At 50.4% G+C, this 26628-nt stretch overlaps 9 protein-coding genes, 1 long non-coding RNA gene and 3 other non-coding genes across 16 annotated transcripts; 9 read left to right on the top strand and 4 right to left on the bottom strand.

The window, feature by feature from the left end:
- The first annotated feature begins 3394 nt into the window (after positions 1-3394).
- LOC126329583 (ras-related protein Rab-5A-like) lies at positions 3395-4600 on the top strand. Its single transcript, XM_049996175.1, has 4 exons — positions 3395-3503; positions 3694-3856; positions 3928-4004; positions 4086-4600. The coding sequence occupies exons 1-4, from the start codon at positions 3476-3478 to the stop codon at positions 4409-4411; spliced, it is 594 nt and encodes a 197-aa protein (XP_049852132.1). The 5' UTR covers positions 3395-3475; the 3' UTR covers positions 4412-4600.
- Positions 4601-4659: 59 nt separating this feature from the next.
- LOC126329584 (uncharacterized) lies at positions 4660-6087 on the top strand. The gene is made up of 4 exons (XM_049996176.1): positions 4660-4851; positions 4938-5034; positions 5162-5236; positions 5318-6087. Exons 1-4 carry the CDS (start codon positions 4754-4756, stop codon positions 5981-5983), a joined length of 936 nt encoding a protein of 311 aa, XP_049852133.1. The 5' UTR covers positions 4660-4753; the 3' UTR covers positions 5984-6087.
- A 61-nt stretch (positions 6088-6148) lies between these two features.
- On the top strand, positions 6149-9944 carry LOC126329585 (uncharacterized). Its single transcript, XM_049996177.1, has 2 exons — positions 6149-7175; positions 7265-9944. Exons 1-2 carry the CDS (start codon positions 7069-7071, stop codon positions 9786-9788), a joined length of 2631 nt encoding a protein of 876 aa, XP_049852134.1. The 5' UTR covers positions 6149-7068; the 3' UTR covers positions 9789-9944.
- A 693-nt stretch (positions 9945-10637) lies between these two features.
- LOC126329588 (ribose-phosphate pyrophosphokinase A-like) lies at positions 10638-12055 on the bottom strand. Its single transcript, XM_049996181.1, is given in 3 exon segments — positions 10638-10687; positions 10690-11443; positions 11879-12055. Coding segments are annotated over 3 exon segments (951 nt in total). The 5' UTR covers positions 12026-12055.
- A 183-nt stretch (positions 12056-12238) lies between these two features.
- LOC126329587 (ankyrin repeat and death domain-containing protein 1B-like) lies at positions 12239-14807 on the top strand. The gene is made up of 3 exons (XM_049996180.1): positions 12239-12662; positions 12742-12881; positions 13028-14807. Exons 1-3 carry the CDS (start codon positions 12430-12432, stop codon positions 14455-14457), a joined length of 1803 nt encoding a protein of 600 aa, XP_049852137.1. The 5' UTR covers positions 12239-12429; the 3' UTR covers positions 14458-14807.
- LOC126329586 (uncharacterized) lies at positions 14034-16592 on the bottom strand. The gene is made up of 3 exons (XM_049996179.1): positions 16428-16592; positions 16241-16370; positions 14034-16124 (listed from the first exon to the last, which is right to left on the bottom strand). Exons 1-3 carry the CDS (start codon positions 16513-16515, stop codon positions 14441-14443), a joined length of 1902 nt encoding a protein of 633 aa, XP_049852136.1. The 5' UTR covers positions 16516-16592; the 3' UTR covers positions 14034-14440.
- A 66-nt stretch (positions 16593-16658) lies between these two features.
- LOC126329589 (ribose-phosphate pyrophosphokinase-like) lies at positions 16659-18138 on the top strand. Its single transcript, XM_049996182.1, has 3 exons — positions 16659-16819; positions 16903-16952; positions 17313-18138. The coding sequence occupies exons 1-3, from the start codon at positions 16702-16704 to the stop codon at positions 18099-18101; spliced, it is 957 nt and encodes a 318-aa protein (XP_049852139.1). The 5' UTR covers positions 16659-16701; the 3' UTR covers positions 18102-18138.
- A 147-nt stretch (positions 18139-18285) lies between these two features.
- Positions 18286-18357, top strand: Trnad-guc (transfer RNA aspartic acid (anticodon GUC)). Its single transcript has one exon. It is a non-coding gene; the product is annotated as a tRNA-Asp (tRNA).
- A 119-nt stretch (positions 18358-18476) lies between these two features.
- On the top strand, positions 18477-18548 carry Trnad-guc (transfer RNA aspartic acid (anticodon GUC)). The gene has a single exon. It is a non-coding gene; the product is annotated as a tRNA-Asp (tRNA).
- Positions 18549-18667: 119 nt separating this feature from the next.
- Trnad-guc (transfer RNA aspartic acid (anticodon GUC)) lies at positions 18668-18739 on the top strand. Its single transcript has one exon. It is a non-coding gene; the product is annotated as a tRNA-Asp (tRNA).
- A 138-nt stretch (positions 18740-18877) lies between these two features.
- On the bottom strand, positions 18878-20996 carry LOC126329582 (uncharacterized). 4 transcript variants are annotated; one of them, XM_049996174.1, is made up of 4 exons: positions 20680-20996; positions 20534-20576; positions 20401-20467; positions 18878-20240 (listed from the first exon to the last, which is right to left on the bottom strand). In XM_049996174.1, the coding sequence occupies exon 4, from the start codon at positions 20178-20180 to the stop codon at positions 19116-19118; it is 1065 nt and encodes a 354-aa protein (XP_049852131.1). In that variant the 5' UTR covers positions 20181-20240; positions 20401-20467; positions 20534-20576; positions 20680-20996; the 3' UTR covers positions 18878-19115. The 4 variants fall into 4 exon arrangements, with proteins under 4 accessions (XP_049852131.1, XP_049852128.1, XP_049852129.1 ...); XM_049996171.1 differs by having other exon boundaries at positions 18885-20199; positions 20680-20959; XM_049996172.1 differs by having other exon boundaries at positions 18913-20156; positions 20680-20950.
- Positions 20997-23064: 2068 nt separating this feature from the next.
- Positions 23065-25959, top strand: LOC126329580 (uncharacterized). The gene is made up of 2 exons (XM_049996169.1): positions 23065-23578; positions 23701-25959. Exons 1-2 carry the CDS (start codon positions 23126-23128, stop codon positions 25402-25404), a joined length of 2157 nt encoding a protein of 718 aa, XP_049852126.1. The 5' UTR covers positions 23065-23125; the 3' UTR covers positions 25405-25959.
- Positions 25960-26018: 59 nt separating this feature from the next.
- LOC126329581 (uncharacterized) lies at positions 26019-26605 on the bottom strand. The gene is made up of 3 exons (XR_007562357.1): positions 26534-26605; positions 26338-26440; positions 26019-26245 (listed from the first exon to the last, which is right to left on the bottom strand). It is a non-coding gene; the product is annotated as an uncharacterized LOC126329581 (long non-coding RNA).
- Between the last annotated feature and the right edge of the window lie 23 nt (positions 26606-26628).

A 26628-nucleotide genomic window follows, 5' to 3' on the forward strand; every position in this document is an offset into this window, starting at 1 on the left:
TCTCGAAGACGCCGCGGCGAAGGCGTCGCCTGATCCAACTCTGAAGACCGAACCCAAAAAAAGAGGACCCAAGAAACAAAAATCGGCCGCTTTATCTCCCGCTACGCCTAAAGACGTAGACTGCACCTCTATTCAAAGCGTCCCCAATAAGCCAGCAGATCTCAGTTCAGATTTGTTTAAAAATATTACCACCATGAACAGACCGCCAGACCTAAGTAGCCAACTCACCTCTTCAACCGACTTTTTCAGCCGCATCACGAACAGCCTTCAATCGAGTCAGCTGCCATCGCCCGAACTCGCCTCTCTGCTCCAAAGCCTGGCCAACCCGCTTCCACAGCAGCCGTGTCCTCCCTCTTTCGAAAACCGACTCCCTCTGCTCAATCCCATCAACCTCCCTCTAGGCGTCCCGCCCAACCTCACCAACGCGCCTGTCATCATGGACCAAAGCGGACTCCACGCCGCCTATGCGAGTCTGCTCCAATCTGCGTCGCTGGGCGCCCCGTTCGCCTCCCAAACCTATCCTGTTCTGCCCCGTACCCCGCCGTTTCCAGCTCCGACGACGAGCACCCAACCAGCAAAAACGGACGACGCAAACCCAGAACCAACCCCAAACGAATCTTCACAGGGCAAAACGCATATCAGTTAAAATTTTATTTTTTGTTATCGCCACTTTTTTTTTTTCGGTCTCACCATTTTTTTCAAACCCCGCTGGACCTTCGATCCCCCCCCCTTTTTATGCATCAAAAAAAGCGAAATTCATAAAGCGCGCTCGGCCCCGCCCCCCCCCTCCCCTCCTACGCGCCCACTCTCCCTCTCGCCCCGGCACCCAGTCCAAAAACCACCCATCGCGCCCGGCAATGCAACGCGCCTCCTCTCAGCCGCGCTCGCGCCCCAACGCCGAACCCCCCACCGACTCCTGCGCTCTGTGGCAGCCTTGCCACGTCCCCCCAGAACCGCTCCTGGTCGACAGCATCGTCCACATGCTGGCAGGATTTTCGAGCGATCAATTTCAGTGCGAAAAACGACCACTCGTCGAGCCACTAGCTATCGACACTCTGGATCGACTGTCGGCCTACCCTCGCTCGCCCCAGTGGTCCCAAAGACGCCCCACTCGACTCGTGGACCTCACTTTGAAAACCTCAGCGCACTTAATCGAACAATTCACAAATTCAGCCACCATCTTGACCAAATTAGATAACTTGACCCGCCTTTGTCTGCGCCCTCCGCTCTCGTTCGGCACCGTCCTGTATTCTCTTGCTCTCGCCCTGTCCCGGTACCTGCGCCGGACCAGAGCCGATCTCCGCGCCCTCCTGCTCCGACGCCCACAAATGACCATTGTCCAGCTCAGTCTGGAAACGTCCACACAAAAAACACAACTTCTCCTTCTGGAAAAATTCCTCCGCGAATGCGCCTTCGACCCCGTCATCTCCCTCGACCCGGCAACCCCTCGCAAACCGCCCCCCCTCGACGCGCGCACCGCGCTCAGCTGTTCGCTGCTAGACGCCCTGTTCGACCGCTTGGACCGACTAGAAGACGACCGACACTTCCGACTCTTTTTCTGGCTCTTCTTCCAGTCCCTGAGACCCTACCTCAAGAAACTAGAGCACTGGCTGTGCCTCGGCACCCTCGGCGACGGCGACCTCTTCATCACTCGCCCCCCCCGCGATCGCGCCACCCCCTCGACCCCTCACTCGCCCGAATACCGCGTCGACGACCGCTGTCCAAAGTGCCTAGCGCCGTGTGTGGAAAAAATACTCGCCGCCGGTAAAATGTCTGTCATTCTTCGACAACTTCAGTACTCCAGCCAGACGACGCGCAACAACACTCTCAACCTCGTCGACGACATCTACGATCGCATACTCCGCTCCTTCAAGCTTCACCCCTCTAGCCAAACCCCATCTCGTCTCCCAAACTCGCCCGTCACTCGAAAAAATCCTGTCAAAAAAAACACAATTCGACCTGCCAAACCAAACTCCTCCCCGCCCTGTGCGCTCACCGCGCGCTGGTTCAGCCTCCCAGAACCCCTCTCACCCGTCGAAGCGCCCTGCAGCCAGATCTCGCCCTCCGACGACCGCGCTCCGACCAACCGCGACCTCCTCGCCCTCGACTCGCCGCCGACCTCCACCCACTTTCTGTCAACTGACTTCTCCCTCATCAAGCCGTTCGGCGTCCCGACGTCCGCGCTCATCTCCTCCCACATCGCCGCCTCTGTCACCGCCTTCTACGACCGAACGCGCATTCAGCTCCACCACTTCCTAGCCAGTCACTGCGCTTTGGCCGAGCACCTCCAAGCAATCCACGCCTTCTTCTGCTTCCATCAAAAACCCCTCCAAGACGTCTATCTGCTCGGCCTCTTCGACTCCCTCTGGCACAGCCGACCCGTCACCGAACAAGACCTCAACGCCTGGCTGCAACCAGCTCTGAACGCGCACACCGCGTCGAAACTCTCGCTCCGCATTCGTGCCCGCGTCTCCTCTGACCCCTCGCCAACGCGCGCCCCCCCCGAGGAAAACACCCTCTGCGAGAACGAACCGAGCGCCCTGAAAAACATCTTCGCTGCCAACCGAATTCACTTTCAATGCGACGCGAAATGGCCAATTCAAACCCTCCTGGTCCCCCCCATCCTAACGCGATACAACCAACTATCCACCCTCTTCACCTCTCTGCAACTGTCTCGATTCGCTCTCGAAAGGGGAACGCCCTTCAGAATGTTGACCAAAATTGACACGACCGCAGAATTCTACCCCCTTCTTCACCAAATGCACCTCTTTCGCTCAAAATTGCTCTTCTTTGTCGCCCACCTGCACAGCTATGTCGCCGATAAGGCGTTTCGAGCCTCCACCCGCGTCTTCCTGCTCCCCAACGACGCCTCAGACCTCGACCAGCTCGTCAGTCGGCACATCTCCCTCGTCGATCAACTGCTGGACCAGTGCTTCTCCAGCGCCCAACTAAAGGCCCTCAAAGGACAGATCGACCGCATCCTGAACCTGGCCATCACGTTCTCTAAGACCTACAACGACATGTGTTGCCACTTTCTTCATTTGGACAAAACGTCGCTCGCCCCCTCCCAACCAACTCCAGACGTATCCCGCCCTCAACCCAGCCATCTCGGTAAGCCCCTTTCTCGCTCCTGCGATCACTGGGCAACGACCTATCAAAAATTGTCAGAAAGATTTCACGCCACACACATGCTCACACTGACCGTCCTGGCCAAGCTGTCCCATCACCGCCCCACCGCGTACGGCCTCTTCGACTTCGCCAACGAACTCAACTATTCTGGCTATTACTCCCTTTATACGTGACACGCCTTCACACACCCGCGTGGACCTGAGAGTTTTTTTAAGATGTTTTTTTTCGCATCCGCCATCGATTACATTTTTCATTATTATGAGGAACCCTCAAATTTATTCCTGCGATTCCGGCCTTCCCGTCAATTGATTCTTAACTCTAACCTGATCACCATCTATCTGTTCAAATGGGGTGTGGAGGGTCTCGAGAAAAAGGTACAGTCAGCCTAAAATCACCTCTGTATATACCATACACAAAAAGAGAACTGTAAGGGGACTTGAGACCGGTCAGCCCCCTTTTTATAATTCCTCCCTCTCAGCGAGTGCACCGGGTACAGACGCTTTCTGCGGGCCGTCCTGTGCACGCCCCCGTCTCTCATAGCGTTAACTTGATTACATACGGCAGCCAAGGATACGCCACAAATATGGTCGAACCACTTGGATAGAAGCTCCCAATCAAAGTACAACTTCAAAATCGTTTTTCTAGGAAAATCCGGCGTTGGAAAGACGTCCATAACTATTCGGTTCTGCCGAGACACCTTTTTCGATGGAACTGAAGCTACCATCGGGTCCGTCTCAATTTAGGAATTTATATACGAATTCGTAAACGTGCTCACACACCATTTTGTACATATTCAAGCGCTTCCTTCTTAACAAAAACGATGAACATCGACAACAGAACTATCAAATTTGAGCTTTGGGACACGGCCGGCCAAGGTGAGTCACTCTAGGCACTCCTTCGAGAGCGCGTTCCCTCTTTTTGAACCACCTCTTGCTTACTTTTTTTGACCTCTTCAGAGCGCTATCGCGCACTCGCGCCAATGTACTATCGAAACGCCGACGCCGCCGTGTTGGTCTTCGACTATACGGACCCTGATAGTTTCCAGTCTCTCCAGTCCTGGCTCTACGAAATACAGAAAAATGTACCTGACTGCGTCATCATTCTTTGTGGCAACAAGATAGACCTAGAATCTAGCCGCAAAGTCCAGCACGAGGCCGCGGAGGACTATGCAAAGGAGAACGACTGCTTGCTCATAGAGGTGTCAAGCAAGACAGGGCAAAATATTCAAGAGCTGTTCACGAAGCTAGGCGAACTGTTATCTTATAAACACTACAAAACTTGAACAAGGCTAGACAGACTGAGCGGTTCTTTAGGCCTTTGTAGGTCCATATTCGAATTTTGGTGGGGCGAGCTTGATAGATTTTCTAGGCCATGTGTCGCCAATTGGCGTGCTCGTTAGTGACCGTTTTTTGATAGGTTGTACTATCCTGGTATCATATTATTAACCTGAGACACATCGCCACTTTTTTTTATCAAGAAAATGAAAAACTTGCTATTTAATTTTGAGCAAATTTTTTTGTTGTTCTTTTTGTTATGTGCTAGAACTGTCTAGGTTTTATACACGCCTCTGTTTCTATATGAGTTGAGCACATTATTTGCTGTTGTTATTTACTTGAATGCGTCCATGCGTTGGTGCATTCTTTTCTTCTCGATTGCCTTGCTGGCTCTGGTGAGCCTCACTCAATCCGCCAATGTCCCCCTGATCATGTGGTCTAACAGCGAGTATGAGGTGCCGCCGAGAAAGGCCTTTAAACCTGTCCCCAACTTTGAACCTCATCCTAACGACGCGGTCTCGCTGCTATGAAAAGTTATTTTTCCGTCAAAGATACAGTCGATTTGGACGTGAACCATGAGTCGCAGTTCATTCCTATTTTTTCCCGCGTAATTCAGTCGCAATCTCAGCTGGTACATATTTGCGTACTCCCTTTGTGCCATACGTCTCGAGTTTCGACGGCATCCCATACATAACACACATTCGCCATTTGGTTGACTCAAAAATACGCTCTTTTTTTTTTTTTTTTTTTTTAAAAAGAACGAGGCCCTTTCCGCTATATTCAACGACGATCAACAAAAACCGGAGCTCGCTATTTTGTATCTGAAGTCTGGCGTACGTATACGTCTTCTTGTGCCTTGGTTCTTTTGACAGTTTCTTTGTTCGGGAAAACCAACCATTCTTCTCCTTCTCTAGCTGCGCTCCGACCACCTTGGTCGCCATGCGTCGGTCTTTAGTGAGCTATCCCAAAGTTTGCGCAATACCGACCACAGGGTCTTCATTCCTTTTGTTTCGCTTTCTCGTTCGACAGAGGACGCCAAGACCATGTTCACAGACTTGTTGGACGAACTGTCGACATCTGGAAAAGTTGACGGCAAAATCCTGCTTTTGAACAGCTTCTCATCCCCCGCATATCAGCCGCCTGCACACGCAAACATTCAGATTCTACCCCGCATCGAAGACTTCAAGTCGAAACTGGACATACTGTCCGACCAAAAATTGGACGTGCTGATCCTTTTTGACGATTTCAACCTCCCCCGTGACGAAACTGCTCAACTCGCATCTCTGAGCTCCTACCTCCCACTCGTGAAAGAGATAGAAAGTTTGGTTAGACCTAACTGCAAAAACTACGTGTCCGTGCTCACCTCGTCTACCGCCTTCGAGCCCCAATTTCCGAGGTCCCTCTTAGAGGCCGACGAGGACAAGGAGTACACTTGGGATTACTATTTTCCACCTTGGTTTTGGTGTTCTGGACTTTACGTGCTTTTTTTCATCCTCGCCACGTACTTCGGCGTCAAGTACATTCTGCTTGTGCAGACGCCCCATGGCTTCATGGCGCCTGGAAAGAAAAAGGTAGAGTAGAGAGAGGGCTCGTGTGCCAGCAGGCAACACAAACTTCGAGTTCCCCGATGTCAAAAAAAAAAAAAAAGAAGAGCCTGTCATGGCTGATATGATTTTGGACTGAAGACGAACAATTTTTAATCCACGACGTTTTTTATGACGTCCTTGTTTTTGACGGCCGAGGCGGACGGGACCACCGAAAAAAAATGTCTGAAATGCGCGTTTTTTCGGAGAAGAGCGCACACAGGTTTCGTAGTGTTTCGTAGCGTATTCGTCTGTAAACGTTTCTTCCCTTCACGGCCGCAGACGTCTTCAGGCGGCCCCTGCCCGTCGGTCTCACACTATTTGGGTGTGTTTATGTTCGGCCCCTTTTGCAGGTGTGAAACCCAATATCCGAACAAGTGTCGCGGGAGGACCTGTTGCTCGCCAACGGCGCGCGAATGGCTCTTTTTGCACGACTGGTCTGCAAACGAAAAAACCTGCCGTCGGCGAGGACAGCGAGACCCTTCCCTCACAGGGGGACAGAGTAGTGCGCTCTTCGCCGACCCAGAGAAAAACCGCACTGGAGGGGGACAAGCCCCGCCATAGAAGGTTCCGATCCGCTTCTCGTGGGCCCCGCCTCGCCGACCGAACGCGCCTCCCGGCTTTGTACAAGTTTTCAAGCGCCTTCGAACATAAATTTCTCTACGACGGGGCGACGGCGCTAGCTCCAATTTGAACACATATCGGACCGCCATCTCCGTGCACGTAGCGAGCGCGGACCTCGGGAGTACGCGCGAAATTCAGCGACCCGCCGGGGCTCGTGCGGAGACCCCTTGCTCGTGAGGTTTCGTGTACGGGCAAGCACGTCATCGAAATCGGTCTTCGCGCGCTGCGCGGGCGCGAGTCTCCGACGACTCGAGGCGACCGGAAAAGGTCCTCGGACTCTGTCTCGAGGTGCGCCTCGTTGGCCGTCGTTGGAAGTGCGTGCGTGTGCCAAGTTGACGGAAATTTTGAATATACACTCCCGAAATTTCGACGAAATATCCCTTTTTAACCGCAAAGCGGTTTGCATCTTTTCTACCATGACATAATCGTGCACATTATTTGTTGGTTTAGCTACAAAAATGTCAGTCCTTGGTTTGGATATAGGCAATGCCAAATCTGTTATTGCAGTTGCCCAGCGCGGCGGCGTTGACATTGTCGCCAATGAGACGTCGAATCGCAGCACGCCGTACGTAGGGGGGAAAAATTGTAGCGCACCGCGATTTCGCCGTGCCTCGCCGAGCGACGACGACGAGCTAACTCTTCTGAGACCGATAGGAGCCTGGTGGCGTACGGGGAGAAGCAGCGATTTGTGGGCGAGGGCGCCGCCGTCCAACAACTGACCAACCTGCAGAACACCATCGGCAACATCAAGAACCTGCTGGGCGTGCGTTGGCAGGATCCCGGCTTTCAGTCGATGTTGCCGTCTCTTGGATTTTACGACGTGGTACAACTCCCGGACGGCTTTGTCGGCGTGCAGGTGAACTACAAGGGGAAGGCGCACGTCTTCACGCCGGAGCAGGTCTTGGCGGCGCTGTTGGTGACGCTGAAGAACATCACTGAAAAGGACGTCGGCGCCAAGTGTTACGACGTGGTGATCTCCGTGCCTTTCTACTACAACGTCTTCCAGCGCCAGGCCGTGCTAGACGCCACGAAAATAGCCGGGCTGAACGCCCTGCGCCTGATCAACGACCACTTGGCGTCGGCGGTCAACTACGGCCTATACAAGGTCGACATTACTGACAAGCACCCTCGTCGCGTGATGATCGTCGACTTGGGTTACAGCGGCATTCAGGTGGCGATTGTGGAGTTCAAGAAGTCCGAGGCCAGGGTGCTTAGTTGCGGCCACGCGCAGGGGATCAGCGGCTACGGGATCGACATGGCGCTCAGCAATTACGTCGCCGACGAGTTTCAGGCAAAACACAAAATAGACCTTCGCAAATACCCGAAAAGCTGGTTTCGCATACAGGTGGCCGCTTCGAAGGTGAAGAGGACCATCAACCTCAGCCCGACCGCGCCGTTTTACTGCGAGTGCATTTATGAGGAGCTCGATCTGAACGTTATGTTGTCTCAAGATAAGTACAAGGAGATCATCACTCCGCTGATAGAACACATACCCCCCGTAATACAAACCTGTCTTGATCGAGTCGGCGTGAAATCGCAGGACTTACATTCTGTAGAGCTCATTGGGTCCTGTTCGCGCATACAGCCCATTCAGAAGTACATTAGTTCGTACCTGGGAAGGGGCCTGTCCTTCACAATGAACGCCGAGGAAGGCGTTGCCAAGGGGTGCGCTCTTCAGTGCGCGATTCTTTCGCCCAAGTTCCGCGTCCGCGAATACAAGCTCCTCGACATTTCGAGCAGCTCGATCGAGGTCAGTTGGAGCGACGTCGACGACGACGGCAACGTCGAAGACCGATGTGTTGAAGTGTTTCCAGCCGACTCGGTCTATCCTTCGTCCAAATGGATCAACTTTTTGCGTCCCCAAAGCAACTCTCTGTCGATCAAGATTCGCTACAAGGAGGTCGCGTCCGACGTCCTGGACCCCACCATTGCCACCGTGAACGTCACGAACATCCCGACCATCAGCTCGAACAACGACACGAGCGTGCGCATAAAAATTTGTCTGGACATTCACGGCATGGTGCGAATCGAGGGCGCGGACCTCGTCGAAAAGGTCGAGGTGGACTCCCCGTGTCCGGCATCCCCCGTTCCCCAGAGCGCGGGCGCCGTCGACCAACAAGCCGCGCCGGAGGCCAGCTCCGCCGCTCCGCAGGCCGACCCCGCGGCGGCCGAAGAGCCGGGCAAGAACGCGCCGCCCCCCAACGCGGAGAACGGCCACGGTCAGGCCAACGACCACGCAGCCCCCGCAAATTCTCGCCCCGGCGAAAAGACCGCCGAGCCGCAACCGAACCTGGCCGGCAGCACGGACACCCTGCACGCGGACATCTTCACCAACAGCAACTCCTCTGGCTCCTCCGAGAAGAAGAAGAAGGTCAAGTACAGGTACAAGCCAATCCCGTTCGATGTGCACATGGCGTTCGGCCTCAACGAGTCGACAATCTCGAGCTACAAAGCAATCGAAAACAAAACCATGCAGGAAACCCTCGAGGTAATCCAACTCGCCGAGGCGAAGAACGCTGTCGAGGGATACGTGTACGACGCCCTCAACAAGCTGGACGGCGTCTGGCGCGAATTCGTCACGCCAGAAGACTACATACAATTCAAGCAAAAACTCCAAGAAATCGCCGACTGGCTGTACGACGAGGGCGAAAACCAGCCAAAACAAGTCTACGACAACTACCTGGCGCAGCTCCACAGCACCGGGGACACAATCGCCCACCGCTGCTACGAAAGCGAGAACTTCGAGCACTACTACTCCAAGTACAACCTAATCGTCAAAGAATACTACGAGAAAGCGACCGCCCCCCTGGAGGCCTACAGCCACATCCCGGCCGAGGAAAAGGCCAAAATCCTCGCCGAAATCGAAAGCCAGCACAACTGGCTCAACAACATGCTGAAGCGCCGAGCGGAGCTGAAGAAGACCGACGACCCCGTCCTCCTGACGAGCGACATGCAAGCCAGGGCAAATGCCCTGAAGCAACTGGCAGACCCAATTTTGTCCAAGCCCAAGCCTGTTCAAAAAGAATCACCCAAAGAAGCGCCCAAAGAAGCGCCCAAAGAAGCGCCCAAAGAAGGCGCCAAACCAGCGAGCCAGAACCCACCATCGCCGTCCGCTCCGAGAGCGCTCCCAGCTCCCCTCCGAAGGCCGAGGACGGCAAGATGGAGACGGAGGAAGTGAAGACCTCTCGAGTTTCAAAAGATAGAGCAGTCGCCAGACCTGCCAATGGAGGTCGACTCGAGCTCGTAATTTGTCATATTTTTCATTGCCCCCCCCCTGTTGTGTTGTAAGAATAAAAAGTTTTTTGTTGCGACAACTTTTTGTCAGCCCCTCGACGGTGCGCACGGCGTTCCTCGATGTTGTTCGTGCTGGTGGCGGAGCTTCTCTTCATCTACCTGCTCACGATGGGCTGTCTGGTTTGCTTCCTCGCTGCTCGGTAGGCCGGATCACCGCTCTGTTTCGAGCGCTTCTTTCCTCTGCGCGCTCACCATGTCCCCTTCGAGCACCGCTCGCGCAGGTTGGTACATACTCTACCACAAGTGGTTTCACACCGTCCGGCTCTTGGAAAAGATCTACAAACACTACGTGAGCAAGGAGGCGACAGAGCCCTACACGCCCAGTGAGCAAAATGAGGCTATATGTACGTTGTACGCTACACAAAATGCAAAAAACGGAGCGGCGACCGCCTTCCGCGGGGCCGCGAGCCCTCCCCTTTTCGCGCGGAGGACCTAACGCTTTCGAGGTCCAAGGGTTACAAGAAAATGCGCTTCCACGGCCCCAAAACACAATAGGGGCGGCTGGAATACGTGGCGGACCTGTGTTTGACACCGCAACTCGATGCGTCTTTTATGAGGGCGTGCTTCTGTCTCTCTGCGGGTGGGGACGGACGCGGCCTCGCGCCCCTCGCGCACTTTGCGGGTACTTGTCTCGAGCGGGCGGGCCTCGGCGAGGGGAGCGCCGCCGCGCGCGCACTCGAACTTCAGAGAAACCGTAGCGCGAGTTCGCCGCGTGACGCGTTGACTCTCTCCGCTACATATTAAACAGTACTGAGATAGACTCGCCGTTGTGTGTTCGTCTATCGCCTCGGCCAGCATGGGAGCGATGTCTATGATTTTGAGTTTTTTGCTGAGTGCCAGCTTGTCTGCTTGAGGTAGGGAGTTGGTTGTGACGAGTTCAACTAGGTCGGACGATTCTATGACTTCAACTGCTTTTCCGGACAGCACTCCGTGAGACACCGCGGCGTAGATTCTCGTGGCACCTCGTTCTTTCAGCGTCCGAGCTGCCAATTTGAGCGTACCGCAGGTGTCTGCCATGTCGTCTACTAATATACACACTTTGTTAGAGACATCCCCCACCAAAATCATTCCCTCGACCTCGTTTGCCTTTTTGCGCTCCTTGTGAATGATCGCTAGGTCCAGGTCTAGTTTGTCAGAGATACTCTTCGCGCGCTTTACGCCGCCCGCGTCGGGGGACACAATGATTTTTTCTCCTTCGACGAGTTTTATGTATTTGGCGAGCAGCGGCTCGGCGAGCAAGTTGTCCACTGGGATGTCAAAGAAGCCCTGTATCTGAGAGGCGTGCAAGTCTACGGTGATGAGGCGATCGACGCCGCTCACTTGTATCAAGTTTGCGACCAGCTTGCCAGTGATAGGCGCCCTTGACCTGTCCTTCTTGTCCTGTCTGGCATAAGCGAAGCAAGGAACGACCGCGGTGATTCTCCTGGCAGACTCTCGGCGCATAGCATCCACCATGATCAACAACTCCATTATGTTGTCGTTCACGTTAGGATTGGAGGTGGGCTGAATAATGAACACATCACAGTCACGAGCAGATTCCTAAAGACCATTGATAAGATGCGAAAAAAGGCAGATGAATGATTAATCTCAAATTCGACCTTGGGCATCAGCGCGCAGAGCGAGAGGGAGCGCTCTCAAAAGACAGATAAAGCGCTCCTTTCGTCCCCCTCGCTTCGGGGGCCAGCAGTTTCTCTTCCCCGCCGCTTTCTCTGCGAACGCATGCTTCGCGGGCGGCGCGCTCGGCCGACTTTCACAGGGGTGCGAGCCCCACCCGCGGCCGAAGGCGGCGGACGAAGCAAGAAGGTACGCAAAAAACGAAGGAAAAAAAAAACGGTGGGGTGGACGCAAAACACAGCTTTGCCGGGTACGCAGAGTCGCACCCTAGAGGAGTGCAAGCACACCTATAAGGATGTACGACACACGAGTATCGACAGTGAGTGTTTGGTGGTGAGAGTCGCACTCAGTTGGTCGTACTTCGACTTCAACCATGGTTTCTCCATTAGAAAATTTGCCCACCTTTGCGACAGAGAGCGGAACCCCTAGTATGTTGGCGATGCTGACTGCAAGCTGTGGGTAGGAGTTTCCAGTAAATATTTTAATAGGGGATCCCCGAGTAGCCATGCCACGTTGAGAAAGAAGAATAAATTTTTTTTTCTGAATGCCCCTCCTATGTGAAAATGTTACGAATATGATCCGAACCAAGTCGGAAAACCTCCCGAACGAAGCCAGAAGACCCTCGATCGAACGCCTTGCGGCCACTCGGTCCCACCGTGCGCGCGAACGCGTCGCGAAGCGCGTCCCCGTCTCGCTCGTGCTCGAGTTAAGAGGGGGGGGGAAAATGGGCCCTCGCCTCAAGAGAGGAGTGTCAATTGTACCTATCGCTAGACAGCGGAGAATGCGAGTATAGACTTTTCTTTGCTATTTAGAGACAAAACGTTTGTTACCTTATATATTATGCGATATCGCTCAGCGCTGCGCTGAACAAGAGACAGCAACGTGGTAGTCATTGTTGTCTAATTCTTTCGATGGCTCATCTGCTGAACAACAACATTTTTGCCTCCATTCGCACGCCGTGGGCCCGCTTACCGGAAGATGATGCGAAGGACGAAAAAGCTGGCGGCAAATCGCTCGAGAGCGCCGAGGTGCCGAACACGTTCGAGGCTATTTTGGCCAACCGAGTTGACATGCTCGACAAGCTCCTAGACACGCGGGTCCAGGAATACATAGTGAGGATGAAATCCAGGGACTGCCTCGAGAGGCACGTGCGCGTTTGCCGGAGGGGGAGGGTCTGACTGGGAGCGAGACGGATCTGACCCCTTTTTTTTTTCGCTCTTTAGGACGCCCCTGTATTACGCGTGTTACATTGGCAGTTTGGAGATAGCGAACAAGCTCATCAAGACGGCGGCCGTCGACATAGACGCGCCGGAATTCACTGGCAAGACGCCGTTGTACATTGCCTCCTACTGCGGGCACAAAGGTACGAACGCTCGGGGCCGTTGCGCGTACGAAACCAGAGCTGGTTTGTGTACGAAATGAACGCGTTGTGTGCGCGTGTGTGACAGTGTGTGGGGGCAAATCGGGCGCTCGAGAGTTTGTGCGCTGACGAGGACGTTTGCTTTTCAGAGATAGTGGAGTGCTTGCTGAGTGTCGACGCGAACGTGAACGTGAAGGAGCGGATTTTCGGCTGGACGCCCATGTTCGGGGCGGTTTGGTCCGGACACGTCGAGGTAGTGGAGATGCTGATTGAGGCGAAGAGCTCGTTGATGCATCGAGACAAAAATGGGAGAAGTTCGCTGTTTTTGGCGGCCCAGCAGTGCAAGGTGGAGTTGATTGACCTGCTGTTGTCTAAGAGGGGCACCTTGCTCGACGATGTGGACGACTTTGGCAGGACGTCTCTATACATCGCGACGCAAATTGGGTGCCTGGGTTCGGTGAAGCGGTTGCTGCACCACGGGGCCAACACAGAGATCGCGGACAAAGACGGACGAAAGCCGTTGTACGTGGCTCGGAAGTTGGGCTTCGACGCCGTGACCAAGGCACTGATTGAGGCCAACGCGGACGCACTCAAGGTGACCATAGACCGATTTCAGGCCAATGGACTGGAGACCGAGCCGTGCAGAGGGGAGTTCATCACCTTTCTGGGCATGCCGCTTCGCGTGAAGGTGGATTCGATGTGCGAGGAAAACAGCAGGATCTGGGGCGGCTGCAGCGATGGAACACTGATTGTTTGGGACAAGCACACTCTCTCTCAACTTGCATGTTACCCGAACGCTCAGAGCGGCCTTATCCACAGCATGGTTTGTTCCAACGAAGACAGAGTCTGGTCCCTGTCGTCGAACCTGGAGATCTACGTGTGGTGCTGGGACGAGAAAGCGGGGAGCTCGGAGGGCGACTGCGCTATCAAGTTAGTCGAGAATTTTTCGCAGGGAAGCCAGGAAATTTTGTGTTTGTGCAGGTACGAGGACATGGTGATCAGCGGATCTTACAACTCGATTTTTGTTTGGGAAAGTCGTTCGGCGTTCATATGCCGAGAAGTCAGACTGAACGCCGCGGCCGACATAGACGATCCACGCCTGAAGGATTACGATATAGTCGTTAGCAAAATTTTGTGTCATGGGAGCTGCCTGTATTGCGTCATCAAGAATTACATTGTCTGCTACGAGATGACAAGTCCAGACGAGCTCAAGTGCGTCGGCGTATTCAGCGGACACGACAATTTGGTTACCGACCTGGCGATCGTCGACGATTGCCTTTGGACGTCCAGCCGCGACAATTCGATCCGCGTGTGGGACGTCAAGACGAGCGAGTGCATAATGAAATTTGGAGACGCTGGAGCCGGTGAGGTGAGCTCGCTCTGCCGGACTCGCGACCGGCAAATTCTGAGTGGAGAGGAGGACGGGCATATTCGCTCGTGGGACACTAAGGACCTGATTTGGAAGCGAACGTTTCCTCACAGACACGAAAACAGGTTGGTTTCGTGCATGCACTGGTGCGACGACTCCTCGACCCTGTGGGTAGGGTGCTTAGACAAGCAGGTCAGCTGTTGGAGATGAGCGGCGCTGCGGAGTTTGGCGCGCACGCGTTTCGCGTATCGTCACAGCGACGAGGGAAACAACGCCTCGGCGGGTGGTCCTCGACGAACGCGAGGGCGCGAGAAAGCGCCGCGCGGAGAAGGACGCGCGTCCACCTCTCGCACAGAGAGCAGGGTGCGCCGCACTCGATCTGCCGGGACGCGTGTGTATGGAAAGCGCGACCGAGAAAAAAAAAAGTACACTGTGCGCCATCGTCGTCCGCGCCCTTTTGAAGGGGAGGAGGAATGCGCTGTATGGTGGTGTGCGTCAGATTAATAGAGAATAGCGTAGAGGGGAGGGAGGGAGACTTGTACGCTACTGCCCGCCTCCTGCAGTGTGTGGTTTTTTTGGGTGGCGCAGACGGTTTCAAGTTTCTTTCTTTGAATTTCGAATAGGCCTTCATGATCGCGTCTTCGTCCGAGGCGGTCCATTCGATCGGCTCCATCTTGTCTTGGACAACTTTGTGGAGGTGCTGCAGGATTCTGCCGGTGAGTGTGGTGGACGAACGTCGGTTCATGTCGGACACCAGGCGTGCCGTTATTGCCTCGAGGAGGTTGTCTAGGTGATACGCTTTCGCGAGTATCCTGATGCGTTCGAGTTGCTTGAAAACGTCCGCGCACTGGTTCGGGAGGTCGGCGATGAAGGCGTGCAGCCGAGAGACTTCCAGTTGGAGCATGCCCGGGTCGGCAGCCGCGAAGATGAAGCTGTCCTCGTCTTGCAGGGACGGGTTGTAGCTTGGCCAAGGTTCCTTCAAGGTCAGGGGTAGGTGGTGGAGAGCTTGATGTTTTGAGAGTGAATCGCTTTGAATTTTGTCGAGCACGAGCCGATCTAGCCGTCCAATCCATTCCAGACTGCTGTGCCGACACAGGACGGTGAGTAAGAGGACAGAGGAAATTTCGGCGGGCCCAGAGCTTTCTTGGGGGGGTAGGTGGTGAGAAGAAGCCAGCTTTCTGGACTTGTGGCTCACGTGAATCAATCCGTACCAGCATTTGTCGAGACGGACGGCGGCGGCTTTTTTGGTTCGGACGAGCAGGTTGTGAAGCAAAAACAGGAACGGGGAGGGAACGGGCGGCGACGCGGTTTGTTCGTGACAGTCGGCTTCGCTGGGAAACAGGACGAAGCGGGTCACGGAGGGCAGGGAAAAGGACCAGCGCTGATGAATGAACCCTATGATGGACAAGATGGACGGGAACTCGAGGCAGAGCCTGTGCCTGGCGGCCAACTGGCTCCACAGGGAAACGTTCGGGTTCGGGACGAGGAGAACCGGGGAACTTACATGTCCCATGACCAGGTGGCAGTTGTGCGGTGCGTAATGTTGTTCGAAGAGGGACTTTATTTTTGAATCGAGTGATTGAGTCGGACTTCTTACCGAATAGTAACTGAAGAAGCCAGAACAAGAGTTGGCGAGCTCTCTGAGAGGATTTGGCTTCGCGTTGCCTTCCTGAAAATGCCCGTAGCCCAGGACGTGGACCTTGCAGTCGAAGGGAACAGCCAACGCCGGGGTTTCGGTAAAGGTGTGGTCTATCCAGCTGAAGAGGACAAAATGTACCGAGACGTGGCGGCCGAACTGATCCATACAAATTCGGATGGCCGTGTCGAGTCCTCGCCTGACGTCTATACACGCGAGCTTGGAGCGCTTGACTTCGTCTCTGGCGCGAGCGAGGCGGGGGAGGTCGAGCAGTTTGTTGGGGAGGAGGGGGGGGGGGCGACGAGGTCAGAGGACGACGGTAATTATGCCGTGGTAAAGCGTTTTGTGTGTGCGTACAAGGTGAATGTTGAGGGCTTGACTTCCTGAGTGAAGTCCATAATGAAGGTTTCGCTCCCGTCGATGGGCACTGCGGCTATTACATCCATCTTGTTTTTGTCACTGAATTCCTTAAGGAAGAAGCGCACGCCTTGCGAGGGAACCGTCAGCGCCACGGTTTGCTTCCGGCGCAAAAAAAAAAACGAACCTTGTTGCAAAATGTCCTTGATAGTCGTGCGATCGCGGACGACAGTATCCAGGATGCCGGAATTATCGACTAGGACCACCGTGGGCATTTTTCGGCGTGTAGATGAGCGTGGCCGAAGCGGTGTTCATAAGCGGCATTTAGACGGAGGCCGCATACAAGAAGAGTGGGCAGAGAGGGCAAAAATTCGCAGTTTTTCTCTGTTTTAAATTATTTCGAGCAATCGTATTTCCCACTCCTGTGACTTTCAGGGATTGCTTCTCTTAGCTCTCGCGTCATGAGTTTTGATCAAATTTCCCTGTTCAGCGGAAATGCCAATCCGAAGCTGGCGAAGGACATTGCCCGCTACCTCGGCATACACGTGGCGCAGGCCCGAGTGACCAAGTTTCACGACGGTACGCATTATTGGGCAGCTCGTGTTATCATCGGGCTCCGAGGAAGCGCGCGTAAAAATGACCGGGAATTGCGGAACTTTTAGGCGAGACGAAGGTGCAAATTGTGACCAACGTGCGAGGCATGGATGTATTTGTACGCTCAAAAGTTGTCGAAGAGTTGTTCCTCAACGGGCGAGGGGGTCGTGTATTGATGGCTTCTCGTCATTGCCACACGCCAAATACGTCCTCGAACGACAGAGAGGGCATGGCATATCGCGCAAGGGGACACGTGTAAAATGCTACTTATGTACTCTCCACATGGGCCTCGGGTGCACACAAAATGTTCTGGGCGGCGGAACGCACCTCCGATGTGGAGAAGGTGCATTGAAAGGGCCTTCACTGAAGCGATATGCATTGTCTCAGGCACTCAGGCGAGAGTTTGTGTGTTAGCAGTTGTGTGAGAGTAAATGTCAAGAGAACTGTTTTTGACAAATTTTTTTGCCTCTGAGAGCAGATCATTCAACCAACCTGCCCTCCAGTGGATGATAATTTGATGGAATTGTTGATCATGATTGACGCAATTAAGAGGGCATCCGCCAAGCGGATCGTGGCAGTGATTCCCTATTACGGATACGGCCGCCAGGACAAGAAGCACAGCAGCCGTGCTCCTATTACGGCCAAGTTAGTGGCGGACCTGATAACCAAAGCAGGCGTTCATAGCGTCCTCACGTTGGATTTGCATGCTGGGCAAATTCAAGGTTTTTTCTCGTGTCCTGTCGACGCCCTTAAAAGTGATCCCGTAATTGTTCAGTTCTTACGGGAATATTTTGACGAAGAAACACAACGCGACGATTTGGTAATCGTGTCTCCAGATGTCGCCGAAGTTAAGCGGGCCTTGCGCATTGCCGAGAGACTCAACGCGAAGGTGGGCATGATCAACGAGCGTGGAGAAGGCGAATTCTACTTCATAGGAGAAATCACCACGCACGCTGTCGTCGTCAAAGACATGCTTGACACCGGCGTGAGCATGATTCAAGCCACCAAAACCCTCATAGGCGCCGGAGCCAAAAACGTCATTGTTGCCTGCACTCACGCTTTATTAAGCAACGACTGTATTAAACTCATTATGGAAAGCCCCATAAGCAAAGTTATTATAACTGATTCAACGTCCCAAAGTCAGAATGTGGAACTTGTAAAAGAATGCAATAAAATAATCATACTGTCCATAGCTTCGTTAATTGGAGAGGCTATAAGAAGAATACATAATGAAGAGTCCGTCTCTTCGCTTTTCCAATACAAGTAAAAACAATAATAATAAACTCCTCATTGTAGAAAAAAAAGATCCATTGCTTTTAAATTTCAGTACAGTATTCATCAAATGTAGATTTGGCAGTTATATTTTTTTATGTGTCCAGTAAACGTTTCTCGCTCTGTCAAATCAAGCGCAACCATATGTACCGTAAGTCTATACTCTCTTATAAGAGTGATCCTCGATAGTATAGCGGTAAGTATTTTCGCCTGTCACGCGAGAGACCCGGGTTCGACACCCGGTCGAGGAGTTTTTTTTTTGCAAAAAATTCCATTTTTTTTTACCTCTGCCAAGGCCGCAATTTATTAGTCCTTGCATCCCATTGCACCTCTGCAATTGCTTCATGTTGGCACTTCCTTATAAGAGTGATCCTCGATAGTATAGCGGTAAGTATTTTCGCCTGTCACGCGAGAGACCCGGGTTCGACACCCGGTCGAGGAGTTTTTTTTTTGCAAAAAATTCCATTTTTTTTTACCTCTGCCAAGGCCGCAATTTATTAATCTGCGCACCCCACTGTATTTCTGCAATTGCTTCATGTTGGCACTTCCTTATAAGAGTGGTCCTCGATAGTATAGCGGTAAGTATTTTCGCCTGTCACGCGAGAGACCCGGGTTCGACACCCGGTCGAGGAGTTTTTTTTTGCAAAAAAAATTCCCATTTTTTTACTTCTACCAAGGCCGCGATTTATTAATCTGCGCACCCCACTGTATTTCTGCAATTGCTTCGTCTCGGCGAACCGCACCTCTTAACAAAAACCCTAAAGACCAAAATTGATTCATAAAGCTACGGACTCACAGGCCTGCGCACAAAAATCATAGTTTAATATACAATAATAACTGCAAAGCGTATGTATAAAGTTCCGCACGCAAACGTAGTACGACCGAATCGCTAAACTTTGACTCGTAAGCACATCTCTCTGTTTCGCTGAATGAGCTGCTCAAAAAAACACGAATTCTTCGCCAGCACATAAGACAAACCGCGTCCTTTTAACTATCACAATGGCTTTTTCTATTTCTTGTTCGTGGCGGTATTGGTGTCCCAGTTGTCCCAGTTTTTCGATTGCTGATCGTCATATTCGGAATAACTATGTACCGTAAAGTGCTGCTCCGTATTCTGGACAGTGCTGCCCTGATGAACCGAACCGCGCTCTCGCAGAGACGAGGAGCTGAGATTCTCTAATGAATAGTCTTCGGTCTCGGACCTTAAAGAGGACGTAGATATGGACTGTCTCCGTCGACATGACTGAGCACGGCCTCTATCCAATTTCAGGGCTGGATTGACCAAATAACTATCATCTTCTATGGAATAACTTTGTCCACGGCTCGACAGAAGATCCTCCGTCTGTCTCGCCGTCTCTTGTGTGTACGGTTTGAAAAAGGATTTCACCGACCTCCATGTCCAAGCGGAATTTGTTCTACCTTGCTGACAATGATGAGTGGACTCTGGCAAATCATCAGACGCTTTCTCGGTGAACTCGTCTGTAATAGCTGTCGTTATCTGCCTGATAGTAGAAGATAACTTGTTCCATCCACTGTAAATTGTGTCCATAACGTTCTGTTCAATGCCTTCCGTACGCATATTGTCCTTGTGTTCGTAGTCCGCGTTTGAGCTGAATTGACCATACTTCACTGCGGAACGCATACCTTCGTCATTCGCGTGATGATAGTAGGGTTGATTTTCACTCCCCATGTCAGACGATTTCAGCATCGTTATGGTGGTGGGATTCGAATCTATTCTCTGCTGCTCCCACGATGCGTTCACTCCCCCTCTATCAATCAACTCAGTGACCCTCCTTCCCGCTGCCTCCGTTCCATTCTGATCTCTCAGAACTGCTGCGTTCTTGTCGTCAATCTCTTGCTGAGCAGGCTTTGCTGGTTGAACTGGAAATAGATAAACAGCTTCTCTATTCTCGACCAATGCCTTGAGATTCCGTCGATACATCTCGGCCGCCTCTGACTCATATTTTCTCTTCAAATCGAGGCCAGATACATTGCAGCTGTCGAACCACTCCCGAGCCCTCAAATTTCCACCCTTTTCCATGTGCATCAACTGAGTCGGGTTCCACATGTCCATCGTCAGACTCCTAACGAAGCTGAAAAAAGAGTATCATAGGCCCGATGAGAACGAAACGCCCTACCAACGACAAAAGAGAATGCGGGCATCGCCTCTCTCAGTCAATGAACCATGAATGGTTCTTTTTAAGAGAAGAATACCATTGCGCAGAACAAAATTGAATGGCTCAAAAAACCCAGAGATACAAACCCGTACAAAAAGAACGCATCAAAAACTGTACCTTAAGTGCACGCCTAAACCACGGTGCATTCCGGAGCAGTTGAGACAGATAAATATCCCACAGTTGACTAAATGTGACAGGTGTCAAAATAAACGCGCGCTTCAGCTAAAAAAAAGGCCTCTGTTCACCGTACCTGAAGCCCACTGAGGATTGGGTCTCCCACATTCGAAGCAGGCCTAGATAGCATATTTCGCAGAAATAGCGGGACAGCAAGGTTGGTGCAACAACGTTAGTTTTGTGTTCCAGCACAAATGTCTAGCACCAACTTGCTCTGCGTACATTGTTCTCAGCTGTCGTTTTTTTGAGCCTTTCGAAAAACTCGGCTGTGGAAAAGCTCGATTTACTCATCTTAAGTAGGCCGTAGTCAAAGAAAAATACCAAAAATGTTCTCTAGTCGGCAGATATATAATATATATACAAAAACAGGACGGTTCCCCCTCTTCTGCGAAGCTCTCAGGTTAAACGGGGCCGCCAATCACTGTGCCTCAGCATGTAAGCGATTAGCAAGCTAACGAGGCTCTCTTGTGGCTCCGTACCGTAGTAGCCTGAAAAAAAATACACTCGCGCGTAACAGGAAGATATTATAATAAAAAAGTGGTTTTGCTTTACCTGAGATGAGCAAGTCACTTTTGCGCCAGCCAACACGCACAGCATGAAGAAGGGTATGTTCTGTTGAACACCTTCGTCTATTTAATATGCTGAGAGCCTGAAAAAGGCTTCACTAGTTGTAAGTTGGTGAGATTGGTGAAAAGTCTACAAAACCGTAAAGGGTGAAGTCTGTACGGAATTTTTTTGTGGTTGTGGCACAACGAATTTGTGTGGTTTTCAACTGCCGGAGATGTGAGAAAAGCCGATGAGCGGGAAGAGATTTGCGATGGCAAACTGCGCGGCTAAAAGCAATTTTCGAACCCAGTTGAGGGGTGCCGCGCTGCAGACCTTAGAAAACCAAATTCTTCCGGTGCCTGGAAATACACAGGTATGATACTGTAACGCTCAGAGGGATGTGGCAATCCAATTGGCATTCCGTGGTGAGAAGAGCTTTTCATTGAAAATTTTTTAGAGCGAATGGCGATCTTTAAACATTGCTCTTGTGTTCGTCGCTGTGATTTCGCACGAGCAAAGTTTGACTCACAGCTCGGTACAGTAGCGCATCTATCTGCGCGTCAGTTCTGTTCAATGTCCAGTTCTCTCTAGAAGTCTCCGAGACAGCCAATGACAAGCGCTAGCGGTAGATAGATGCGCACATCGAAGCAGTAGAATCCAAAGAAATGCAAGTGTTTTGAGCCAAGCGACAGGTAGAGCTGGCAAAAACAAACGTCTGTGTTCAAATATACAACACTGTCAAAAAAAATAGATTCAAGACTTCGAAAATTTTTTTAATTCCCTCGAGACGCAATAATGCAAGTCTGACCTTAACATTAAGCGAAGCCTACTTTTCTGGAAATTGCATATTGTACATAGACATTAAAATTACAACTAATTTTCATAGCAAGTCCCTTCTTCAAATTTAGTGTCTATAAATCCTTCAAAATATACTTGCTGTTACCCTTTGCATTGAATCGAATACGTCGATTTTTCGGCGATAAATTTAGACGAATTCTGTTTTTTTGCGACCTGCGTGTATGCTTCTAAATTTTGTGTGTTTGTTCAAATCAGGCACGATGCAGCTGGCCTGCTTGATGGGTACAAAACACGGCGATCTTTAGTTAAAGTATAATTGGTTTGGAAGATGCTGGATTTTTAGATTTAGCCCATTCTGTGAGACACAAAATCCTCCTTTCAGAGGCGCATCTTGTTGATATCATGTCATATCCTTCCACTATGCAATATCAGCTTCCCTTCCGACCCTAAAAAAGGAAATTTTTTCGACGCTCGATAAAATGCTATCGAGCTACCAAAGCGTCGATACTTTGACAGGTTTTCCCGTTTGAACTGATCTATTCAAATAAATATGGATCTTTCTCGGATATAAAAGCGGATTTCAGATGATTACGTCTCTGCGGTTCTCACGCCAATGCCCAGATTAGCTCGATCCGTATAAAAAAACAGGGCAACTTCCTAAAATGACGATGTCCGGGTAACAAAATTTAACAGCGGCTAAAAGAAGCTACAACTTGTGATCCTATCTCGATGCCAATAACCTCTATTGTAATATTCACGACATCGTCGTAGAGTGGGTCTTTCGATCTAAAAAAGAACGATTTGCTTTCAAACCCGATGTTTTCCAATATGTCCTGATTTTTCTTCTGGCTTTTTCTAAGTACCTGAAAAGCTGCATTTGGTTAGGTGATCCTACCCTACTATAAAACAGACATCGATTAAAAGACGCTCGCCACTGCCAGGCTTTTGACCTGCATTACAGTCCCCTTTTGTTGCAAGTAGAGCTATATTTGAAAATATTTAAAAATCGCCTAATACAGCCTGAAAATGCCGTCCCCTCGCAATTAAAACACACGACTCATCATTCTAGCGCGAAAAACTACGCAATTACTCTAATAGCATTTGGGAGACGCAGCCGTATCCGCTTCTTCCGGGACAAACTTTCCTGTATTTTATTAGTCTAATTGCTTCTGTCATTGACCCTATTTTTATCAAAAATCAAAGTATTAATCTCGAGTGTATTTTAGTGCATTTTAACACTCACAGCGTATCTTCTACGTTTGACAAAACATGCTAACATACCTTAATACCTCATTTCATTGACGCCTCTCCAGAGAACAATACAATGATTTGCTTGTCTCATACCGAGACTTTAAAGTCTATAATTCCAAACAGAAAAGTCCACTTCGACAGAACGCCGGGTAATCAACGAACCGATTCAGGTATCGAAACCGAAACCATAAACGCTATCAGATGTAGCTCGTTCAATCAGACTACGCCTCACACGACGCAGGATAAGCATCTGTATGCTACTTCTGGATATGGCAAAGCCGCACCACATAAAGTCCCCTCGCTAGAGAACCTGTGCATCAAACGTATTCTTCATAATATCTCGAAGTATGCGGTGCTCGATCTGCCACCCTACCTGCTGGAGGTTTTGGCCGCTAGAATGCAAGCATCGCACTTGATCACCGACGAAAATATAGCACTATTTGCAGACCTAACAGAGATAAACGTAAGCAACAATCACATTACTGATTTAGGCATCCAAAAAATCCTCCTGGCTCCAAGGTGTCAAGTATGTCATTAATTTTTATCATTTTCGTGAACCCGTTCAAGGCTGTTTCAAAAAAAAATTGGCCTTTTCCCTACAAACCGTCGCGTCCTTTGACTAACCAAGATTTTAACTCACCTACACAGCCCCTGGTATCTCTAGATTTGTCCAACATTTCCATCACCGATCGGTCACTAGTTGCCATATCTTCGCATTGTCATGACCTCCAAAATTTGAACCTGTCTAACTGCCACGCTTTGTCAACAAAATATCTGGTCAACGCTCTGAAGCAGCTCACCAAACTCCAACACCTCGGCATAGGTCCCATCAAAAACATGAGCGAAGACTCTATAGTCCAGATCGTCAACCTTCCCAGCCTAAAGTCCTTCAAGTGCAACGGATGCCCCAAAAAACTCAAATCGCTTCCTGCCAAGTTACCGTCGTCACATGGATCGAAAACGAGCAACATCGTCAATCTGCACCTGCAGGGCTTCTGTTGCCTTTCGGACTCGCTCCTCTCTATTGTTTCGTATTGCAGCAACGTCGAAGTTCTTAATCTAGACCGATCTGGAGCCGTCAACGACGCTTCACTGGCTCAAATCGTTTCAACTTTGACAAACCTTTCTTGGCTCTCTATAGCCAGCACGCCAAACGTCACCGATCTTGGAATCAAGGAGCTGAGTCGCGCAAAAAACCTCAGGTCCCTCAATCTGTCCAATAACCCCTATCTTAGCTATCCGGCCCTTCACGCACTAGTAAGCAAAAAAAACGACCTCCAGTTACTGGGCAATACCATTCGCCTAAAGATGATGAGAGATCAACCGACGCTCAGCGCGTTCATACTCATCCTCAATGAGTTCTGTCGAGTAGAAGACATCGTCAAGGGCGCTTCGGCCTATCTCGAGAAGGAGAAAGATCTTGTCTGCAACAACCGGCCCCGTGAAGACGGAAGTCTCCAATTGTACAGAGTTGCGTGTCGCAGGAACGGAACCAAACGGCCATATGGCGTCGTCGCCACCAGCGAATACAAAAAATTCGTTGTCGAAGCTCTAGAAAACAGACACCACCTTTATGTGTGTCAGGAACCCCCTAAAACCATCGGAATCAGTCAATGCTTCTCGCAACCACTCCTGTCCAGTTCAAATGTTTTCATCATACTGAAAGTTTGGAACTCTGTCGACTCAAAACTGCCAATCACAAAAAGCGTCTACATCCCAACCAGTCTAACGGTGAAGGCATTGAAGCAAGAACTCTACAGGGAAAAGCTGATCCATTTTCCCCCAAGCGAAGCGCTAATCGTCGAAGAAGAAAACAGCTTCAAGACCAACATTCTAAGCAATGAACACCTCAATCTGAACGACTACAACATCATATCTGGCGATATCTTGCACGTCGAAAGGATCATCGACAGCTTTCACAAAAACGACGAGGGCCAAATCATACGTTCACATATCGGAGATAGCCTCTCCGGTCATCGCGAAATACGCATCAGAGTTCGAGAGGCCAAAGAGTCATATAAAAACCGATGCAAGTACTTTGATCTGAACTCAAAAATTTTCAATTTCGAGATCATTTGTCACTCAGGTCTAACTTTGCTACAGATCAAACACATGATTGCCAAATTAATCAACCTAGACGTTAAAAGTGTTTATCTATCGACGTACGCAGAGCCTCATATAATCATTCAGGAAGACAGCAAATTCGTGGCCGATGTACTGAGAGGAAACACTTGCATCCTACTGAGCATACATACTTCCGCGAGATCCATGCCGAAACTACTCCGTGATTCAGTTCGTCACTTCTTCAGACGCATTAAGAAATGCAATCTATTGACATACACCGCAGCATAGTCTCGGACAAACCTCTAAAAGAGGTCGCGCAATTAACGAAAAAAAACACCTGACGCGTTCGTACGACATGAGCACGATGTCTGCGCTGCGCCTTGTAGCGTTTCTGCCGAAACCACAAACAAGAAGACGAGTATTGACGAGTGAAGAGACCACCCTTGATGACAGCTGCAATGCAAAAATTAGAGATTTTTCTTCTTTCGAGAGAACAAATTGATCTCTTTCCGTAATCAGGCAGTTCATATGCCGTCTTGATAGATGCGGACCGCCAAAAAATTTCAGTGACGAAAAACTGTTGACAATCACATAAAAACACGTGCCACAACACTTTCGGTGTTTTGACGCGTATCTGTGGAAATAGATACAAATTAACGTCTCGATGCCGAAAATCCGATGTCGCTCTTCATCTTAGGAAACCAACTGACCCCATCTGATGCAAGAGAAGAACAAGAGCTTGAGAAAATAGTGCTCATACATCTTTGAAATCAATAATTATGACAAGAAATTTCTATCTTGGACGGCTGTGTACTGTATAAACAATGTTACATATATCATATATAAACTTGCGCAGATAGCTTAGTTTTTTTAAAAAACAGCGTTTATAATACGCTCTACCTTGAAAAGGACTGTAACGTAGAGATATTCTTGAATTTCTTAAGTAGCCGAAGGCTGCAAAGGTGTAAGTTCATCCGACTTAGCTCTTGTTCTCATTCTGTTCAAACGATAATGTTTCCAGTGAAGTTGCTGTTGTTCGTAAATGCAGGAAATTACGGACGGCAGCTTTAAGCTCGACCTAAATTCTTCATATTGGAGGGCATCTAACATGAATAAGCTATGCGGATAGCTGTTTCGTTGAGGACGCGCTCAAGGATCATAAGTCAGAAATAGTCACAATCACACTACTCGTTATTCGCTGATGACATAGTTTGACTATACATTATGAATTTGCAGTATTCTGGTTGCTTCCAGTACAGTAAGTATTTCAGATACTCAACAAATCTTTCATCGTCAAAAAATTTGGATTCGTGAAGCGCCAAAACTTGAAATTCGTTAGAAATTCTAATGACGACCATTTTTTTAAAAAATCGAAATGTTTTACAGTTTTGAATACACACGCTTTTAAATAGTATACATTTTAAGTAACCGGGATTGGCGAGGCACTGCACAAATTCTAAGTCTAGAAGAAACCGTCGTTCATCCAGGTTCAGAAATCTGTCTCGCGTGTGT

Source organism: Schistocerca gregaria, unplaced genomic scaffold, assembly GCF_023897955.1.
Source record: "Schistocerca gregaria isolate iqSchGreg1 unplaced genomic scaffold, iqSchGreg1.2 ptg001195l, whole genome shotgun sequence".
NCBI classification, from domain to species: domain Eukaryota; kingdom Metazoa; phylum Arthropoda; class Insecta; order Orthoptera; family Acrididae; genus Schistocerca; species Schistocerca gregaria.

Excerpts from the sequence above, each read along its gene's own strand:
- LOC126329583 (XM_049996175.1), top strand. The coding sequence starts at position 3,476 with ATGGGGTGTGGAGGGTCTCGAGAAAAAG. Across the intron at positions 3,857-3,927 it reads GGAACTGAAGCTACCATCGG|CGCTTCCTTCTTAACAAAAA; the intron begins GTCCGTCTCAAT and ends TACATATTCAAG. Across the intron at positions 4,005-4,085 it reads TTGGGACACGGCCGGCCAAG|AGCGCTATCGCGCACTCGCG; the intron begins GTGAGTCACTCT and ends TGACCTCTTCAG.
- LOC126329584 (XM_049996176.1), top strand. The coding sequence starts at position 4,754 with ATGCGTTGGTGCATTCTTTTCTTCTCGATTGCCTTGCTGGCTCTGGTG. Across the intron at positions 4,852-4,937 it reads ATCATGTGGTCTAACAGCGA|TTATTTTTCCGTCAAAGATA; the intron begins GTATGAGGTGCC and ends TGCTATGAAAAG. Across the intron at positions 5,035-5,161 it reads TTCAGTCGCAATCTCAGCTG|AACGAGGCCCTTTCCGCTAT; the intron begins GTACATATTTGC and ends TTTTTTAAAAAG.
- LOC126329585 (XM_049996177.1), top strand. The coding sequence starts at position 7,069 with ATGTCAGTCCTTGGTTTGGATATAGGCAATGCCAAATCTGTTATTGCA. Across the intron at positions 7,176-7,264 it reads ACGTCGAATCGCAGCACGCC|GAGCCTGGTGGCGTACGGGG; the intron begins GTACGTAGGGGG and ends TGAGACCGATAG.
- LOC126329587 (XM_049996180.1), top strand. The coding sequence starts at position 12,430 with ATGGCTCATCTGCTGAACAACAACATTTTTGCCTCCATTCGCACGCCG. Across the intron at positions 12,663-12,741 it reads TCCAGGGACTGCCTCGAGAG|GACGCCCCTGTATTACGCGT; the intron begins GCACGTGCGCGT and ends TTCGCTCTTTAG. Across the intron at positions 12,882-13,027 it reads CTCCTACTGCGGGCACAAAG|AGATAGTGGAGTGCTTGCTG; the intron begins GTACGAACGCTC and ends TTTGCTTTTCAG.
- LOC126329586 (XM_049996179.1), bottom strand. The coding sequence starts at position 16,515 with ATGCCCACGGTGGTCCTAGTCGATAATTCCGGCATCCTGGATACTGTC. Across the intron at positions 16,371-16,427 it reads CAAGGACATTTTGCAACAAG|GCGTGCGCTTCTTCCTTAAG; the intron begins GTTCGTTTTTTT and ends TTCCCTCGCAAG. Across the intron at positions 16,125-16,240 it reads AAGCCCTCAACATTCACCTT|AGACGAAGTCAAGCGCTCCA; the intron begins GTACGCACACAC and ends CGCTCGCGCCAG.
- LOC126329589 (XM_049996182.1), top strand. The coding sequence starts at position 16,702 with ATGAGTTTTGATCAAATTTCCCTGTTCAGCGGAAATGCCAATCCGAAG. Across the intron at positions 16,820-16,902 it reads AGTGACCAAGTTTCACGACG|GCGAGACGAAGGTGCAAATT; the intron begins GTACGCATTATT and ends CGGAACTTTTAG. Across the intron at positions 16,953-17,312 it reads TGCGAGGCATGGATGTATTT|ATCATTCAACCAACCTGCCC; the intron begins GTACGCTCAAAA and ends CTCTGAGAGCAG.
- LOC126329582 (XM_049996171.1), bottom strand. The coding sequence starts at position 20,748 with ATGAGTAAATCGAGCTTTTCCACAGCCGAGTTTTTCGAAAGGCTCAAA. Across the intron at positions 20,577-20,679 it reads AAACGACAGCTGAGAACAAT|GCCTGCTTCGAATGTGGGAG; the intron begins GTACGCAGAGCA and ends TATGCTATCTAG. Across the intron at positions 20,468-20,533 it reads CAATCCTCAGTGGGCTTCAG|TCAACTGTGGGATATTTATC; the intron begins GTACGGTGAACA and ends TGTCACATTTAG.
- LOC126329580 (XM_049996169.1), top strand. The coding sequence starts at position 23,126 with ATGATTTGCTTGTCTCATACCGAGACTTTAAAGTCTATAATTCCAAAC. Across the intron at positions 23,579-23,700 it reads TCCTGGCTCCAAGGTGTCAA|CCCCTGGTATCTCTAGATTT; the intron begins GTATGTCATTAA and ends TCACCTACACAG.